This window comes from Sebastes fasciatus, chromosome 16 (assembly GCF_043250625.1).
Source record: "Sebastes fasciatus isolate fSebFas1 chromosome 16, fSebFas1.pri, whole genome shotgun sequence".
NCBI lineage: Eukaryota > Metazoa > Chordata > Actinopteri > Perciformes > Sebastidae > Sebastes > Sebastes fasciatus.
In genome coordinates, this window is record NC_133810.1 from 32,415,118 (window position 1) to 32,434,318 (window position 19,201).

At 36.9% G+C, this 19,201-nt stretch overlaps 2 protein-coding genes across 3 annotated transcripts in view; both read left to right on the plus strand.

Moving 5' to 3' along the window:
- The window catches only part of LOC141752673 (protein NLRC3-like), a 782,294-nt gene extending 777,526 nt beyond the window's left edge, over positions 1 to 4,768 (plus strand). Inside the window, exons 48-51 of the mRNA XM_074610793.1 lie at positions 451 to 627; positions 1,050 to 1,223; positions 1,636 to 1,809; positions 3,392 to 4,768. Of these exons, the coding sequence (XP_074466894.1) occupies positions 451 to 627; positions 1,050 to 1,223; positions 1,636 to 1,809; positions 3,392 to 3,404 (538 nt within the window). The 3' untranslated portion in view covers positions 3,405 to 4,768. The remainder of the gene's footprint in view (positions 1 to 450; positions 628 to 1,049; positions 1,224 to 1,635; positions 1,810 to 3,391) is intronic.
- A 7,785-nt stretch (positions 4,769 to 12,553) lies between these two features.
- hlcs (holocarboxylase synthetase (biotin-(proprionyl-CoA-carboxylase (ATP-hydrolysing)) ligase)) overlaps positions 12,554 to 19,201 on the plus strand; it is a 28,785-nt gene continuing 22,137 nt past the window's right edge. Inside the window, exons 1-5 of one of the 2 annotated variants that reach the window (XM_074610798.1) lie at positions 12,555 to 13,008; positions 14,256 to 14,396; positions 15,609 to 15,771; positions 16,118 to 17,160; positions 18,343 to 18,522. In XM_074610798.1, the coding sequence (XP_074466899.1) occupies positions 12,694 to 13,008; positions 14,256 to 14,396; positions 15,609 to 15,771; positions 16,118 to 17,160; positions 18,343 to 18,522 (1,842 nt within the window). In that variant the 5' untranslated portion in view covers positions 12,555 to 12,693. Of the gene's footprint in view, positions 13,009 to 14,255; positions 14,397 to 15,608; positions 15,772 to 16,117; positions 17,161 to 18,342; positions 18,523 to 19,201 lie in introns of both variants that reach the window. The other variant, XM_074610799.1, reaches the window with a different exon arrangement.

The following is a 19,201-nucleotide window of genomic DNA, read 5'->3' on the forward strand; positions in this document are numbered from 1 at the left end:
TCAAATATATATATTGTAGATGTCTTATCTTAAATATCTTTTGTTCACATTTCCCCAAAATCCATCCTGACATATTTGACATCTTTATAAACTTTGAGATGTTGAGTTGAATCTTGAATCAGTTTCTGTGGTTCTTATTTGTGTTTGGCTGCTCAACATGAGTTTGTATAGATGGATCCTCTGGTGGAGCTGTCAGAGTTTAAGAGGTGAAGTCACTACGTCTTTATTGAAGTAGCAGCACGTTGTCATTAATATTAATGAGAGCTCTGTTTCACTGTTTGTATTTGACAGTGTTTAACCTGCATCCTGTTGGCTTCAGGTGTTTGGAGTTTACATCTTCTAAACTTCTACGTTCTAAACCTTCTTCAGCTCTGAACACATTATTAAACATTGAATGATTTCAAGCAGGAACGTTGTCTTCTAAACTTACATCATTTGTTCTTTATTCAGATTGTGGTGCTGCAGTTTGTCAGAGATCAGCTGTGCTTCTCTGGCCTCAGCTCTGAAGTCCAACCCCTCCCATCTGAGAGAGCTGGAGCTGAGTGACAACAAGCTGCTGAAGGATTCAGGAGTGAAGCTTCTGTGTGGTTTTCTGGAGAGTCCACACTGTAGACTGGAGACTCTGGGGTCAGTTCACTGACTCTCTGTTACTGTTATAGATCTTATATGTTTAATTAACAATTAAACCTGATTTATGTACAAACATAACTTACATCCATAAAGTTGTTAATGTCCTTTTCTTCATATTTTCATGTTTCTTGAACTAAATTCAGTCTGCAGTCACTAAAGACTTGTGTTTCTTAAAGAAAGTGTAGAAAATGTCCACTGTTAGTTGTTAAAGTAAATGAATGTTTATCATTGTTGGTAAATGGTCACATCTGGATACAGAAGATCCTCTGAACTAATATTCAGGGTTCCTACGCAGTATGGAGAAGTATGGAATTTGATTTTAGAGAGATCAGCAGCTTGGTATTGATGTGTGTTGACATGACATGACATGACATGGATTATAAAGAGATTTTTATCTTCATCATTTATTCTTTATTCAGATTGTGGGGCTGCAGTTTGTCAGAGATCAGCTGTGCTTCTCTGGCCTCAGCTCTGAAGTCCAACCCCTCCCATCTGAGAAAGCTGGATCTGGGTGACAACAAGCTGAAGGATTCAGGAGTGAAGCTTCTGTGTGGTTTTCTGGAGAGTCCACACTGTAGACTGGAGACTCTGGGGTCAGTTCACTGACTCTCTGTTACTGTTATAGATCTTATATGTTTAATTAACAATTGAACCTGATTTATATACAAACATAACTTACATCCATAAAGTTGTTAATGTCCTTTTCTTCATATTTTCATGTTTCTTGAACTAGATTCAGTCTGCAGTCACTAAAGACTTGTGTTTCTTAAAGAAAGTGTAGAAAATGTCCTCTGTTAGTTGTTAAAGTAAATGAATGTTTATCATTGTTGGTAAATGGTCACATCTGGATACAGAAGATCCTCTGAACTAATATTCAGGGTTCCTACGCAATATGGAGAAGTATGGAATTTGATTTTAGAGAGATCAGCAGCTTGGTATTGATGTGTGTTGACATGACATGGATTATAAAGTGATTTTTATCTTCATCATTTATTCTTTATTCAGATTGAGGGGCTGCTGGTTGTCAGAGATCAGCTGTGCTTCTCTGGCCTCAGCTCTGAAGTCCAACCCCTCCCATCTGAGAGAGCTGGATCTGGGTAACAACAACCTGGAGGAATCAGATGTGAAGCTTCTGTCTGATCTGGTGGAGAGTCCACACTGTAGACTGGAGACTCTGAGGTCAGTAGAGGGTCGGAGTCGGTCCATGCTGGTTTCAGCAGTATTGTTGTGATGTGTTTCCTCCGTTAAGCTGTGAGAGGAGAACGGTGACACACAGAGAGAGAACAGTCAGCCAATCAGATCAGCCAGAAGCTTGTTGTGATCATGTGTTAGAGTTGATGTGAAGAAGATGTTGTTGTTGTGTTCATGTCTCCATGAAATAAAGCTGGATTACAGCTGACAGCATCACATCATGTATAGAGACAGTGGTCCTCATCCATCAAACTGTCGTACCATCAACTCTGATCAGAAAGTGTGTGTTCTCTCATTGAGAGATAGAACCATCATAGAACCATGGTTACATTTAGTAACCATGTGGTCTTTATACAGACCAGAACCTCTGCTGAAGTCCAGTAATCACAGCTGACGTTTTACTGTTCAGTCTGTGTATGAACATGTGGGACCTTTAAAGAGGACCTATCAGGCTGATGTTCAGCTTCATACTTGTATTTTAGGTTTCTACTAGAACATGTTAACATGCTTTAATGTTCAAAAATCACTTTACTTTTCTTCTCCCGGCTGTGCTGCAGCACCTCTTTACACCCTCTGTCTGAAACGCTCTGTTTGATCTCCTCGTCCAAAAAGACTCCATATTTAGTCGGGCTGTCAGAGTTAACGCAATAATAACCCGTTAACGCAAGTTCGTTTTAACGCCACTAATTACTTTAATGCATTAACGCAACTTGTGATTTTTAGGTTGTAGCATCTCAGTTTTAAAGCTAGAGTGAAGATACTAGTATTACTACTACTACTACTGGTATCATAGTAAACTAGAGAACCTGATGAATCCATCGGTACCAACCAGGTCAGACTAGCTGGTCATGAAGGAGGTTAAATAACGCTCCAAACTTACACTAAATGTTTGTCATGGTCATGTTCAAAGGGTTATGATTGGAGCATATTGTTTCATGCTAAATGCAGTACCTGTGAGGGTTTCTGGATCAATATCTGTCATTGATTTGTGTTGTTAATTGATTTACAATAATAAATATATACATACATTTACATAAAGCAGCAGATTTGTCCACTCACATGTTGATAAGAGGATTAAATACTTGACTGATCTCCCTTTAAGGTTCATTTAGAACAGATAAAACATGTGAGATTCATTTGTGATTAATCGTGATTAAATATTTTAATGGATTGACAGCCCTAGTAATATCGTGATATGGCATAAGTGTTGTCTCTTCCTGGTGAACGCGCTCACAGCCAGACTGAGAAACCCTGGGTTGACTTACTGAGTTGATCAGAACTGTCGTAGGACCGCTTAGCGGGATCTTGGTTGAGGGGTTAGTTAAACCAGATAAGGAGAAGATACCCTGGGTGTGTTGGACTGGCTTCGTAGTACAGGCCTCTGGTCTGTGAGCTCTGAGCTCAGTGTGTTCACTCCAATACGTTAACATGAGAGCTGAAAGGAAGCTGGCTACGCTGCACAGACTGAAGTCCCTCTGCTCTTTATACTGGATGCTGACTGACAGCTGATGAAGGGAGTCTCTGTAAACACTGATTGATGACTTCTGGTGTCTTCTTCTTCTCTCATCAGATGGAAGCTGTGATCTCTAACCACCATCATCGCTGTGTGTTCCTCTGGACCTGACAGAGTATCATCAGTGTATCTGTCCTTCTGCACAGTCTCTGCAGACACACTGAGACTCCTCCACTCCTTCTGCTCCACACTCCACCACCTCCTCCACCTGGACCTGGGTTTCACTTTGTCTTTATTCATTCATATATTCTGAACCCAAAGTGCCTCTGCAGATTAGTTCTGTTTATGACAACATAACTGTTTATTAAGTAATTATGAGATCCCTCGTCCTCAAAATGTAATCCCTGGACCGTGGATCGATCAGCCTCCAGCCCTAACAGGAACCTCTAGACGACCTCGAGACCGTCAGCAAAGGGCCAGAGGAGGTTTTCAATCCTTCACTCGGCCTTATCCACGTCAGGCATCTGGAGCTAGGCCGTTTCAACACAGATCAATAACACATGGACTCTTGTGACACAGAGTATGTAACCCCTAATCAATATGACTTGATTTGATGTTATCTGAAAGTGTTAAAATGTGCTCCCTATTAGAGTAAGGATGATACATGATCATTTCTGTAGTATAATGTGCATATAACCAAAATCAGGTCTCAGGAATGTGAAACAACAAGAGTGATTTATGGTCGACATATAGATGACCTTGTGAATGTGAAATAACGAACGATCACCGGAAGTATAATAGTTTGTATGTAATTCCTCTAGCTTGATATTAATGCAGGTGTAGTTACCGACCGTGGCCACTAGGGGGCGCTAAGATCCTCCTCTGGGTGATGCTACATAGATCTCATGTTAATGAGGCTGAAGCTAGTTAACTCCACTTTACATTTAAATATTACTGATATTACAGCAAGAACATAATCAGATGTATTGTTAGAAGGAGGCTGTAGTAGAAGAAGGAAGTTTAACCTCATTACAATGAGCTCACACTAAATCCGATCGTAATACTGTCAGCGAAGCATTCAAACTGAAATAAAACTAAATCACGTCTTTTAACAAATATATTTTGAAGGATGTAACCGGACGTTTTGCTGATATGCAATCCTTTTCTTTTATTGAAAAAAATCAAATTTACAAACAACATGGCTCATAGATCACTGCATCAGAGTAAAAGGACATGGTGTATACAGAACAAGCACAGAAACATATGTAAAATTATACATGAAATTAATTATAATAAATTAAATTAAGGGCTATAGGGCTGTATACCTGTAATTCATATTCTTCTATTATGATAAGAAGTTTCAATGCATTTTTGTTTTTCATGACTTTAAGGGCTTTTATGTCAGAAAGAAACTCAGAATGAAACATTAAACCAGGTTTCATTTTCATATACTTGGATTTGTGAAAATAAAGTTTTTCAAGAATGAGAATGTTATTCAGCAGAAAGTCCTCTTTGTTATTGTCCATGACGAGTCCATAGAACCATAAACACCATAAACACCATAAACAACATAAACACCATAAACACCATAAACAACATAAACACCATAAACACCATAAACAACATAAACAACATAAACACCATAAACACCATAAACACCATGAACAATGTCCTTTTGAGAGAAGTTCTCCACATGAGAAACCTTTAGAAGAAGTCAGTCATGTATATATAAAGCCATAAAGCTCCAGAATACAATGACAACATAAATGATCAGTAGTTTCAGGATCATCACAAAATACACAGTTATTGATTTCGTTGATGCAACAAATCACTGGATAGAAGAGGAAGAAGAAGAAGAAGAAGAAAACTTTGACTTTTGATGTTCTTTAATTAAACATCTTCACTTAAAACCCACAAGTTCATGACAACCTAGGGGGGGGGGAATTGAAAAATCACTCCTAAAAACAGCCCACCTCATACACCGTCCACACACTCACACATCCACACACTCACTCACACATCCACTCACTCACACATCCACACACTCACTCACACATCCACTCACTCACACATCCACACACACACTCATACATCCACACACTCACTCACACATCCACACACTCATACATCCACACACTCACACATCCACACACTCATACATCCACACACACACTCACACATCCACACACTCATACATCCACACACTCACACATCCACACACTCACACATCCACACACTCATACATCCACACACACACTCACACATCCACACACTCATACATCCACACACTCACACATCCACACACTCACACATCCACTCACTCACACATCCACACACACACTCATACATCCACACACTCACTCACACATCCACACACTCATACATCCACACACTCACTCACACATCCACTCACTCACACATCCACACACACACTCATACATCCACACACTCACTCACACATCCACACACTCATACATCCACACACTCACACATCCACACACTCACACATCCACACACTCATACATCCACACACTCACTCACACATCCACACACTCACACATCCACACACTCATACATCCACACACTCACTCACACATCCACACACTCATACATCCACACACTCACTCACACATCCACACACTCACACATCCACACACTCATACATCCACACACTCACTCACACATCCACACACTCACACATCCACACACTCACACATCCACACACTCACACATCCACACACTCACTCACACATCCACTCACTCACACATCCACTCACCCAGAACCTCCCACCATCCCGACCCACTAGAATCACACCAAACACCCAGAACCGTTCTGTTCACCATTACACAGAACCCCAGTCCACCTAACAAACATAGAACATTACACAATTCACTACACAAAACCATAGCAACCAGTTTCCCACCGTGTGAACCAGCAGCTCGTACCAGTTCACATACATATAGTCAATCCCCCCCCCAACAGAACCACTCCCCTTCACCTGGTTCCTCCTGAACAACATCACTGGGTCAACAGAAGCACTCTCAGGTACATCAGGTACATCTCAGGTACATCACAACACGGTTACATTGAACCAACACATTGTGACAGTCTCAGGTACGTCACAGAAGGGGCACCCCTCACCCACAGTTGAGTCCACCTTTGCCAGGAAGGTGTTTGTTGCCAGGGCCCCATGTATGACCCTCCACTGTAGATCTCCTGACCTCTTTTGGAGAGGAAGCTTATAAAGCACCCTCCTGTGATGAACTTCCTGAGATACTCCAGGGGAGTATGAAGATGGTCTGGGGGTGTGACACTCAGGGGCTTCAAACGGTTTCTTTCTCCAAGAACACTGTTTCTTTCCTTGGGCAGATGTATTTTGCTGCGACGGTTCATCTTTGGTTGAGCAACTTCATCTCAATCACCTGATTGTCTACAGTCTGAATCACCAGACTCACTTGACTCATCATTCTCCATGTCTTTGTTGCTGGGAGTGTAATCAGGGTCTTCAGGGTCTTCATCTGAGCTACCTTCACAACCCTCAAACTCACTGTCATCTCCTTGGATGACTGCTGTGCATCCTGAACACTGCATTGCTTCTTGTTATCCATACTACAGAAACAATAGAATGGCATTGAGATATGACTATATGACTAACCCTGACCCTATCATACGACTATGATACGGGGTAGAAAGATCTGGTTTATCTGTTTATTCTATTTACTGATAGGCGAAAATGGTTTCCTTATACATATTTAATATAACATGATTTTTTGTTTACATTTGTTTTAATATGCTTTGAATTGAACAATATAAAATATATTTACTAAATATCATTGAGTCATCTAAATTAACTGAGCAGATCATGATAATGTTTCTGATTGTGATATATATGTCACATCAGGTTTTCCGTGACAATGTTAAGGTTAAAGGCCCGATGTGACATGTACTGTACGTCACAACGGTATTTATCTGATTTGTGTTATAGTGATGTTTCGTGCTGTGCCGAGGCTTCGGAGCGCGTATCCAGTAATCCAGGAAGGTTTCTGCGATGTGCGTATCGAGGCTCGTATCGTTTTAGACCGATGACGTCATCGATGACGTCATCGATGACGTCCGAAGCCTCGCTGCCCGGCCGGACCGCTGACTGGTTCAGGAAGTGGTTCAGAACCTCACTACTCTAACCAACAGAACACTAATATCACCCCTCCTAACATTATTATATTATATTACACTACAATACAATTACTGACCAAAGGATTGGTTTACACACATAAGATGCATTACTCACAGTTTATTATACATGTATGTTATATACTCATCATATACTCACTAGAACATAGACTTTATATTATATATTATAGAGATATAAATGGATTACATGGTAATATATATATATGTTTCATTGTTTATAGTGATTCAGCCTTTACTGGCTCTAAATACACAATATCACAGATCTGTGGTCCCAGTAGACCACTAACACCTACACTACAAACACTGACCTGGTATGTTCAGGTGGAATCTCATTCATTCATTCATTCATTCATTCTCTCTGTGTATATCATGTTCCACTTGTGCAATGTTGTTAATAGTCTGTTTATTGACAATACTGTATATACTGCTCCTATTTATTATACTTCCTTCTATTTAAATGGTTCATATTAAGTTTCACTTTGTTTAGCTCTTTATTTACGGTGTTAGCTGACGCTTCTTGTTTTTTGTTTTTTTCCAAAATGACAGTATCCATGGTAACAGCAGAAAACATTAAAAACATTTACATACAAAAGAAGCATTAACATAAACAAAGAGCTGTGACAAACACAGAAGGACAACAGAAATGAAACAAAACAAACATCAATTAAAAAAACACAATAAAAATAAATAAATAGATAATAATAAAAAAGACCACGCGAGAGTATGACTTTAAAGATATTGCATGCATTCATTGTTTTCATTGCTTTTTTGTTTTGTGAGGAAGAAATAGTTGACGGATATAATTCCATTTTTTTCATAAATACAAAGAAATTAGGCTTTTTTTTTAGTAAATTTACACTTCTGAGAATTAAAATTAAATTAGTAAGAGAAAATGCATTACTGTCTTTGTCACTGTAACCATAGCAACCAAATATAATATTTCTATAGTACAGTGCAAAATCTGAGCAAATGTTAACAAGTATAAAATGATTGACATCTTTCCACAATTCACATGATAATTTACTTTAATGAGAGCAAGTTTCAGGATGTGATTCACAGAAGGAACAGTTTACATCTATTATAATGTCACTCTTTAACTTCTGTAAGAAATGTTTCACTGGATGGAATCTGTGGATCGACTGAAAGGACATAATCATATAATATATATTGGATGTATTAATAATGACACCTCTTTTACCTGATTGGTTAGAAGGAACCTTTACAGCAAGGTCCAAACTCTCTTCCAGTCAATATCACTAACAAGATTAATATATATACATATATATATATATAATAATAATAAGTCAATATCACTAACAAGATTAATATATATATATATATATATATATATATTATAATAATAAGTCAATATCACTAACAAGATTAATATATATATATATATAATAATAAGTCAATATCACTAACAAGATTAATATATATATATATAAATAATAATAATATGTCAATATCACTAACAAGATTAATATATATATATATATATATATAAATAATAATAATATGTCAATATCACTAACAAGATTAATATATATATATATAAATAATAATAATATGTCAATATCACTAACAAGATTAATATATATATATATATATAATAAGTCAATATCACTAACAAGATTAATATATATATATATATATATATATATATATAATAATAAGTCAATATCACTAACAAGATTAATATATATATATATATATATACATAATAAGTCAATATCACTAACAAGATTAATATATATACATATATATATATATATAATAAGTCAATATCACTAACAAGATTAATATATATATATATATATATATACATATATATATATATATATATATATAATAATATGTCAATATCACTAACAAGATTAATATATATATATATATATATATACATAATAAGTCAATATCACTAACAAGATTAATATATATATATATATATATATATACATAATAAGTCAATATCACTAACAAGATTAATATATATATATATAATAATAAGTCAATATCACTAACAAGATTAATATATATATATATATAATAATAAGTCAATATCACTAACAAGATTAATATATATATATATAATAATAAGTCAATATCACTAACAAGATTAATATATATATATATAATAATAAGTCAATATCACTAACAAGATTAATATATATATATATATATATATATACATAATAAGTCAATATCACTAACAAGATTAATATATATATATATAATAATAAGTCAATATCACTAACAAGATTAATATATATATATATATAATAATAAGTCAATATCACTAACAAGATTAATATATATATATATAATAATAAGTCAATATCACTAACAAGATTAATATATATATATATAATAATAAGTCAATATCACTAACAAGATTAATATATATATATATATATAATAATAAGTCAATATCACTAACAAGATTAATATATATATATATAATAATAAGTCAATATCACTAACAAGATTAATATATATATATATAATAATAAGTCAATATCACTAACAAGATTAATATATATATATATAATAATAAGTCAATATCACTAACAAGATTAATATATATATATATACATAATAAGTCAATATCACTAACAAGATTAATATATATATATATATATATACATAATAAGTCAATATCACTAACAAGATTAATATATATATATATACATAATAAGTCAATATCACTAACAAGATTAATATATATATATATATATATAATAATAAGTCAATATCACTAACAAGATTAATATATATATATATAATAATAAGTCATTATCACTAACAAGATTAATATATATATATATATATATAATAATAAGTCAATATCACTAACAAGATTAATATATATATATATAATAATAAGTCAATATCACTAACAAGATTAATATATATATATATATATATAATAATAAGTCAATATCACTAACAAGATTAATATATATATATATAATAATAAGTCATTATCACTAACAAGATTAATATATATATATATATATATAATAATAAGTCAATATCACTAACAAGATTAATATATATATATATAATAATATGTCAATATCACTAACAAGATTAATATATATATATATATATATATATATATAATAATAAGTCAATATCACTAACAAGATTAATATATATATATATACATAATAAGTCAATATCACTAACAAGATTAATATATATATATATATATATAATAATAAGTCAATATCACTAACAAGATTAATATATATATATATAATAATAAGTCAATATCACTAACAAGATTAATATATATATATATATATATATATATATAATAATAAGTCAATATCACTAACAAGATTAATATATATATATATAATAATAAGTCAATATCACTAACAAGATTAATATATATATATATATATATATATATATAATAATAAGTCAATATCACTAACAAGATTAATATATATATATATATATATATATAATAAGTCAATATCACTAACAAGATTAATATATATATATATATTATAATAATAAGTCAATATCACTAACAAGATTAATATATATATATATAATAATAATAAGTCAATATCACTAACAAGATTAATATATATATATATATTATAATAATAAGTCAATATCACTAACAAGATTAATATATATATAATAATAATAAGTCAATATCACTAACAAGATTAATATATATATATATATATATATATATATATATAATAATAATATGTCAATATCACTAACAAGATTAATATATATATATATACATATATATAAATAATAATAAGTCAATATCACTAACAAGATTAATATATATATATATATATATATATAATAAGTCAATATCACTAACAAGATTAATATATATATATATATTATAATAATAAGTCAATATCACTAACAAGATTAATATATATATATATAATAATAATAAGTCAATATCACTAACAAGATTAATATATATATATATATTATAATAATAAGTCAATATCACTAACAAGATTAATATATATATAATAATAATAAGTCAATATCACTAACAAGATTAATATATATATATATATATATATATATATATATAATAATAATATGTCAATATCACTAACAAGATTAATATATATATATATACATATATATAAATAATAATAATATGTCAATATCACTAACAAGATTAATATATATATATATATATATATATTATAATAATATGTCAATATCACTAACAAGATTAATATATATATATATATATATATATATATATATATATATATATAATAATAAGTCAATATCACTAACAAGATTAATATATATATATATATAATAATAATAAGTCAATATCACTAACAAGATTAATATATATATATATAATAATAATAAGTCAATATCACTAACAAGATTAATATATATATATATAATAATAAGTCAATATCACTAACAAGATTAATATATATATATATAATAATAAGTCAATATCACTAACAAGATTAATATATATATATATATATAAAAATTTATATATATATATAATAAGTCAATATCACTAACAAGATTAATATATATATATATAATAATAATAAGTCAATATCACTAACAAGATTAATATATATATATATATATTATAATAAGTCAATATCACTAACAAGATTAATATATATATATATAATAATAAGTCAATATCACTAACAAGATTAATATATATATATATATATAAAAATTTATATATATATATATAATAAGTCAATATCACTAACAAGATTAATATATATATATATATAATAATAATATGTCAATATCACTAACAAGATTAATATATATATATATATATATAATAATAATAAGTCAATATCACTAACAAGATTAATATATATATATATATATATAATAATAAGTCAATATCACTAACAAGATTAATATATATATATAATAATAAGTAACTCCAGTGAAGTGTAGCTGCTGTAGGAAACATGCTGCTCTGCTGCTGTTCACATCTCTACTAACAGACAAACAGACTTTAGCTGAAATCTTGGAAAGGTTGCTATGGGAACACAGAGTCACATGACACGTCACATGACCGTTCATGTGACGTGTCATGTGACGCACCCGGATGTTCAGTGTGTGTGATGGAGGGTCAGCTGAATCCTACCAGGACAGTTAAAGGGTTCTTATGGGCTCATAACGTGCTCATAACGTGCTCATAACGTGCTCATAACGTGCTCATAGCATGTTAATAACGCTGTGTTACGTCTATCTGTGGGTGCGCTTTCATCAGTGCTACTCGGTTCTGATCCGGAACAGACTGAACCGACTGAACACGACCAGCTTCAGCTTCAGCTTCAGGGTCTGCTCCGGCTCCAGCTCCGGCTCCAGCTCGGAACCAGGACCAGCACCAGGACCAGAACCAGGACCAGGACCAGAACCAGCACCAGGACCAAGACCAGGAGCAGTACCGGCCACAGCACCGCCGACCGGACCTCCACCCGGAGACACCGTGTTCCTCCAGCTGGGAGACAAAACGGTTTACCTCACAGAACCTCAGGTTGGACCCGACACACACACCAGATGAGATTACACTGAGATACACTACTGTTATCTACTACTACCACTACTACTACTACTACTGCTACTACTGCTACTACTGCTACTACCCGACACACACACCACATGAGATACACTGAGATTACACTGAGATACACTACCGTTAACTACAGATAAACTAGTACTAGTACTACTAGTACTACTAGTACTAGTAGTACTAGTAGTACTAGTACTAGTAGTACTACTAGTACTACTAGTAGTACTAGTAGTACTACTAGTACTAGTACTACTACCCGACACACACACCAGATGAGATACACTACCGTTAACTACTACTGATACTAGTACTACTAGTACTACTACTACTACTACTACTAGTACTACTACCCGACACACACACCAGATGAGATTACACTGAGATACACTACTGATACTACTACTGCTAGTACTAGTACTAGCAGTAGTAGTACTACTAGAACCAGGTCTCTACAGTCTTGTTTACATCTCTCATTCAGCTCCAGAACCAGAACCAGAACCAGACCAGACCAGCGGTGCAACAACCACTCAGACAGTTTACTGAGACTGGTACTGGAATCAGAACCAGGTCTCTCTAGTCTTGTTTACAGAACCAGAACCAGAACCAGAACCAGACCAGCGGTGCAACAACCACCCAGACAGTTTACTGAGACTGGTACTGGAATCAGAACCAGGTCTCTCTAGTCTTGTTTACAGAACCAGAACCAGACCAGCGGTGCAACAACCACCCAGACAGTTTACTGAGACTGGTACTGGAATCAGAACCAGGTCTCTCTAGTCTTGTTTACAGAACCAGAACCAGACCAGCGGTGCAACAACCACCCAGACAGTTTACTGCAGTTAAAATATCAATAATCAAGTGTAGAGCCCGGTTTGTTCTGTAATCAGAACCAGGTCTCTGTAGAACACAGATTAACACTGAGACCGGAGCCAGGCTTCAGTCAGGAGTCTCATCTCTTGGACTTGTGAGACTGGACTTCCTTCAGACTTCGCTGCTTGAAGACGTGTTGATGAGAGACTTGAAGGACAGACGTTGATCAGTTGATCCTGTGTCTTCTGGATGTCTTTGTGTCCCCGTCTGCTCTGCTTCTACAGCTCCTACATGACCCGATGTCTCTCTGATGACTCCTGTCTCTAACTACAGTACTAACCAATGTAGTGCTTGTTAGTTCTTACTGTCTGTGCTGTCTGTGCTGTCTGTGCTGTCCCCAGGCGTGTGATGACCTCAGCAAGTGGACCGTGCTGTTGGGGTCGTCTCTGGTTTGTGGTCCTCGAATAGAGAATATTTCATTCATCATAGAAGCTGCAGGACACAGAGCGGGCTACCAGGCTCCTCACACGTCGAATAAGAAAGTAGGCACCACACATCGCTTAACAAGTAATACTCTCACACAGTCATCTGATTTAATAAAACAGCAGACTCATTATAACTTCACTATCCCATAATCTCATGAATCTATAGGTGAATGTTGATCATCATCACAGCTTTCTAAATACCAGCCTGTATATTTGTATTTGTTGTGTACATTTGTAGATGAACTGCATATAAGACAAGGCGTATGTGTACCTCCTTAACGTAATATAGTCATCCTAAGAGACGGTAATAATCTGTATTACTCAGGGGATGAAAGTCAGTTCTCTCCTCACCTGCTGCTGTGGCAGGTCACTGAACATGTCTATGTTGAGACAGTAGAGATAGGGAACATGTCTTGTGACCTTGAAGCCAGATTTGTTAATCTTCAGAAACATTTTGTTATATTTGTTTAAATTCTCATTTCATCCCGAGAGCAATCAGTAAATAATAAGTAAAGAAGTAGCTGTAGCAGGACTGTAATGAGCCCGTCCACTCGTTTTATGTGGCACAAATATTCATAATATGATATTTCTTATTATCAGGAAAACGTATCTGCCACGGTGGCAGGTGACCTGATGAGGTGACCTGATGAGGTGACCTGATGAGGTCACCTGCCACAGCCAACATTTACCTTGTATTACGCAGGTGGCAGGTGCTCGTTTCATTCCCTGGTATTACCGCTTCCCTGACAGCAAGTTAGTGTGGGAAGCTTCATCCGTTAGTCTGTCCTTCTCTGAGGAACGACTGGTTTCAGTCCTAATGTCGCCGTTTCCTCGGAGGAGTTCTGAGACGTTTGATCGGATACCGGCCCAGAGGAGCTCCCCACAGCTGGAGAAATGTCACATAGTGACAGAACTGAGGAGTGAGAGAACAGAGATGGAAATACAGTATCTACAGCGGTACACACAGGACTAGTTTAAATGTGGTCATCTAAAGTTGGCGTTAGTTTCTCAAAGTCACATTTGACTTTACTCCCCCCTCAGTGAGCCCCTGGAACCGTCTCTTGTTAGCAGAATATAATACCAAACACGTTCTTGTGTCTTAACCTATTAACCCACCATGTGTCCTATCAACATTAGTACATCCTGTATGCTCTATTCTATTAGAGAGACAGAGACAGAGACAGAGATGTTTGTGTAGCAGCCAGACATGATGAGCTGAGTGGATCAGTAACTGGATCAGCTGACCCGTGATGTGTGTGTTGTGTTCAGGTGCTGAAGTGGTCCGACTACTGTCTCCCTCTGGCCTGCAGGCCCGGCCGGCCGTTCAGAGCCGTGGCTCAGGCCAGCGTCGATAACTTCAGTCGGCTGGGGGTGGCTTTTATCGAAGATCGCCTTCAGCTGGACGACGGACTTGTGCCTTCAAAGATAATCCGTATGTTGCCTTCAATTACCTTTTCATATTAACCCCTTTTTATAATCAGTAGTAGAGAATTGATGCAAAGATAAATAAATACAGAAGCAAATTAAAACTGAAATAATAATTTATGTCACATTTTATTGATTAATTAATGGCTGCATTTATTTTTAATATTATCTTTGCCACATTTAATGACATGTTTATTTATATATTATATATATTTATTATTTATTTTTGATTTATTTATTGCAGGTTTGGACACGTCACGATGTTAACAGAAATACTTGTCATATTTTTTGTTTACAAAATGTAAGTGACCAGATTTCTCTGATATTTTTCTACGTGTTTGTGACATTCCCAGCTGTCCTCCTCCAAGAATCCACTCTCAGTGAGCTGCTGGAGAAGAAGAAGTGTCCCCAGAGCCCAAAGACGGAGACATCCCGACGGCTCTGTGGCTCCCAGACCGGAGAGGGTGTCGCTGAGCCTTTGCGCCGTCACCTGCCGGTCGACTCCCAGCACCTCCAGTGCCGTAAAGGCAGCCTCCTCCTCACCCCGGAGCTGAAGAGGAGGTTAGAGGAGCGACGGGGCTCGGAGCCGCTCCGCGGCACCAAGGATCTGGGACCTGTTTGTGATCCGGAGGACCGTTCTTTAGGGAACCACCAGCACATGGAGGGCCACAGACACCACCTCCATCTGTCCAGCTGCCACGAGTGTTTGGAGCTGGAGAACAGCACCATCCTCTCTGTGAAATACGCCTCAGCTGAGAACATTCCAGACCTTCCAGATGATAACTCAGTAGGGCCGGACAGCGGAGATGAGACTCTGGATGATGTCGAGCTTGATGCCAAAGGCTTTTCTGGGCAAAGCGGTGGATTTGACTGTAACAGCAAACCGCCAAATGTTCTGCTGTACACGGGTGGTTGCCAGGAGCGTTTTCAGGCCGTTCGTCAGCTCTTATCAGAGTGTATAGACATGGAGAACAACATCATATATCCCCTCCAGCCGCAGCAGGCTCTGAGCGAGCCGTGGCTGGACAACACCAGGCTCCTGGTGTTGGCAGAGGAGGAAACCCTGACCCCCCAGCTTCAGACCTGTTTCCTCACCTACCTGAGCCAGGGTGGCAGGGTGCTGGGGCTGGCCTCCAGCCTGTGCCCTGCAGGCCTCTGTCTGGAAGTCAGGGAGCGGCGACGCGGGCAGGTCAGCAGGCTGAGCTTCACCAGGGAGGACAGCACCGAGCTGGAGCTGAGCGTGCTGGCGAGTGGGAAGGTCTACATCCGGGACGCTCAGGGAGGAGGGGAAGTGGAGCTCTGGGGGGAGCTGAAAGGGGACGAGCCTCATCAGAGGGACATGGTTGTTGTCAGGGTAACCCACGGAGGGGACGGCGGCGAAGCTGTCCTCTGTCAGGTAAAGACATGTGACATTATTGAAAGTGATGATTGTAGTAGTTTACAGCAGCGGTTCTCCACCAGGAGGTCCCCAGATAACCCTCTATTTAATCCTCTATTTAATTCACTATAGAAGAGAGTTAGAACCATAAGAGCATCCCCGTCTCCTACACAACTACGTTAACACTCAACTACGTTCACATACAACTAAACTGCATTCTTCGAGGATTACTGCCGCAGTTTTAAACAGTTTTTCTAACATCGTAAAATGAAACAAAACAGAAAATGCAACCGAACTACTTGGTTAGGTTTAGTAAAAACACATAGTTTGGCTTAAGATGACTGTTTGTTACGTTATTAAAATAAGTCAACATTGACTTTTAACTTCACGCGGGACACGAATGTAATCCCCGACTAAATGTGTTTCCCTCCCACGCTGCAGTTTCGTTGTATGGGAACGTAATCTCCAGGAGACACGGCTGCATTAGAAGGACTATTCTGATCATAGGTTTCTCTTCCTCCACCGTTTCCTCCCCAACTCTAGTTGACAACTACATATCTGAAAACCTAAATCTTATCTTATCTTAAGCGAAGTCTTCTGAAACGGTGGCCTGATGTGTATCAGTTTAGGGCTCCTTGACACGGGAGAGGTTTTTGAAGCGTTGGTTTCCAGGGCTGAATATTGGTTGAAATGTTTCTTAGGTTCAAAGTTCTATTTGTCTCAAACAGTTCAGTGTCCGTTTGTTTAGGTGCTCCTGTAAACTGTAATGCAATCCAACAGCTCCGTCATGGATTCTACTATTACCTGTCGGACGATGCCTCAAGCTGGTTTTCCACCAAAAGCTCCACAGACTTTTAGGCCCTGGAACTACTTTTCAAGGAACTAAAAGGTTCCTTCAGCCGTCTGTTGTCTGCGTTTCCACCGCGGTCTAAAGACGTGCAAAGACCAATTAGTCTGCTGATGTATTAAAAAGCAAGATGAGATGAGACGAGGGCTGCTGCCTGTTGCATCTAAAAACCAGTCCGGTACTCTCAGACAGTACTACCCCCCCGACCAGATAAAAATAACTTCATTAATCCTATCCTGCGTACTGCAGCTTTAATGTTTGCAATTAGCACAACTGCTATTTCCTGTTGTGTTGCTCTCTCTTAAAGAAGTCAGTGTCTCATGTTAGACATGCTTTATGTTCCTCGTCTGCAGGCCCATCTGGAAGTTGCTCCTGACTCCCAGACTTTGACGTCTGAAGGTTTTGATGAACTGAAGGTCAGCAACGTGCTGCGTTATGAAGTCCTGACAGAGATCCTCTCCTCTCTGGGCCTCAGCTGCGAGCTCAGCCAGACTCCAAGCCCAAGTCCGGTCCACCTGCTGGCCACCTCTCAGGTAGGACCTACGCTGCTCATCTGCTGCAGGATTAACCTGGGCTGACCTTACTGTCTTTCGGAGGCTGTAGCAGGCTCAGTTTTAGAGCCAGATACTGGTAGAACGTACTGGTTTCATATGAAACTAGAGAACCTCAGGAATCCATCGGTACCAACCAGTTAAGTCTGACGATGCAAATCAAATGTCTGGTGTCATCTCTGTGAGAACAAATATCATCATCATTATCCCTCCTCTAACCATCCATCCATCCCTCCATCCATCCATCCATCCATCCATCCCTCCATCCATCCATCCATCCATCCATCCATCCATCCCTCCATCCATCCATCCATCCATCCATCCATCCATCCATCCATCCATCCATCCATCCATCCATCCATCCATCCATCCACACACAGCTGACTGAGCAGCACGGTGTTTTATTAAAGTTAATCTCACATATCCTTCATACTACACATGTGGAAACAATCTGGCTTCCTAAATGTATGCAAATATATGAGTATATATGCAGCGGGCCTACAGCAGGTCTGTGTACAGACGGCCAACGCCAACGTCTCTGATCAGCCGTCACGGTGACGGAGCGCAGCGAGGGACGCTCAGTTAGGGACCGTACGGGCTGATTTTAGGAAAACAAACATCACTTTATAAGTTGACTTCATGTGTAAGACATGCCTGTTGA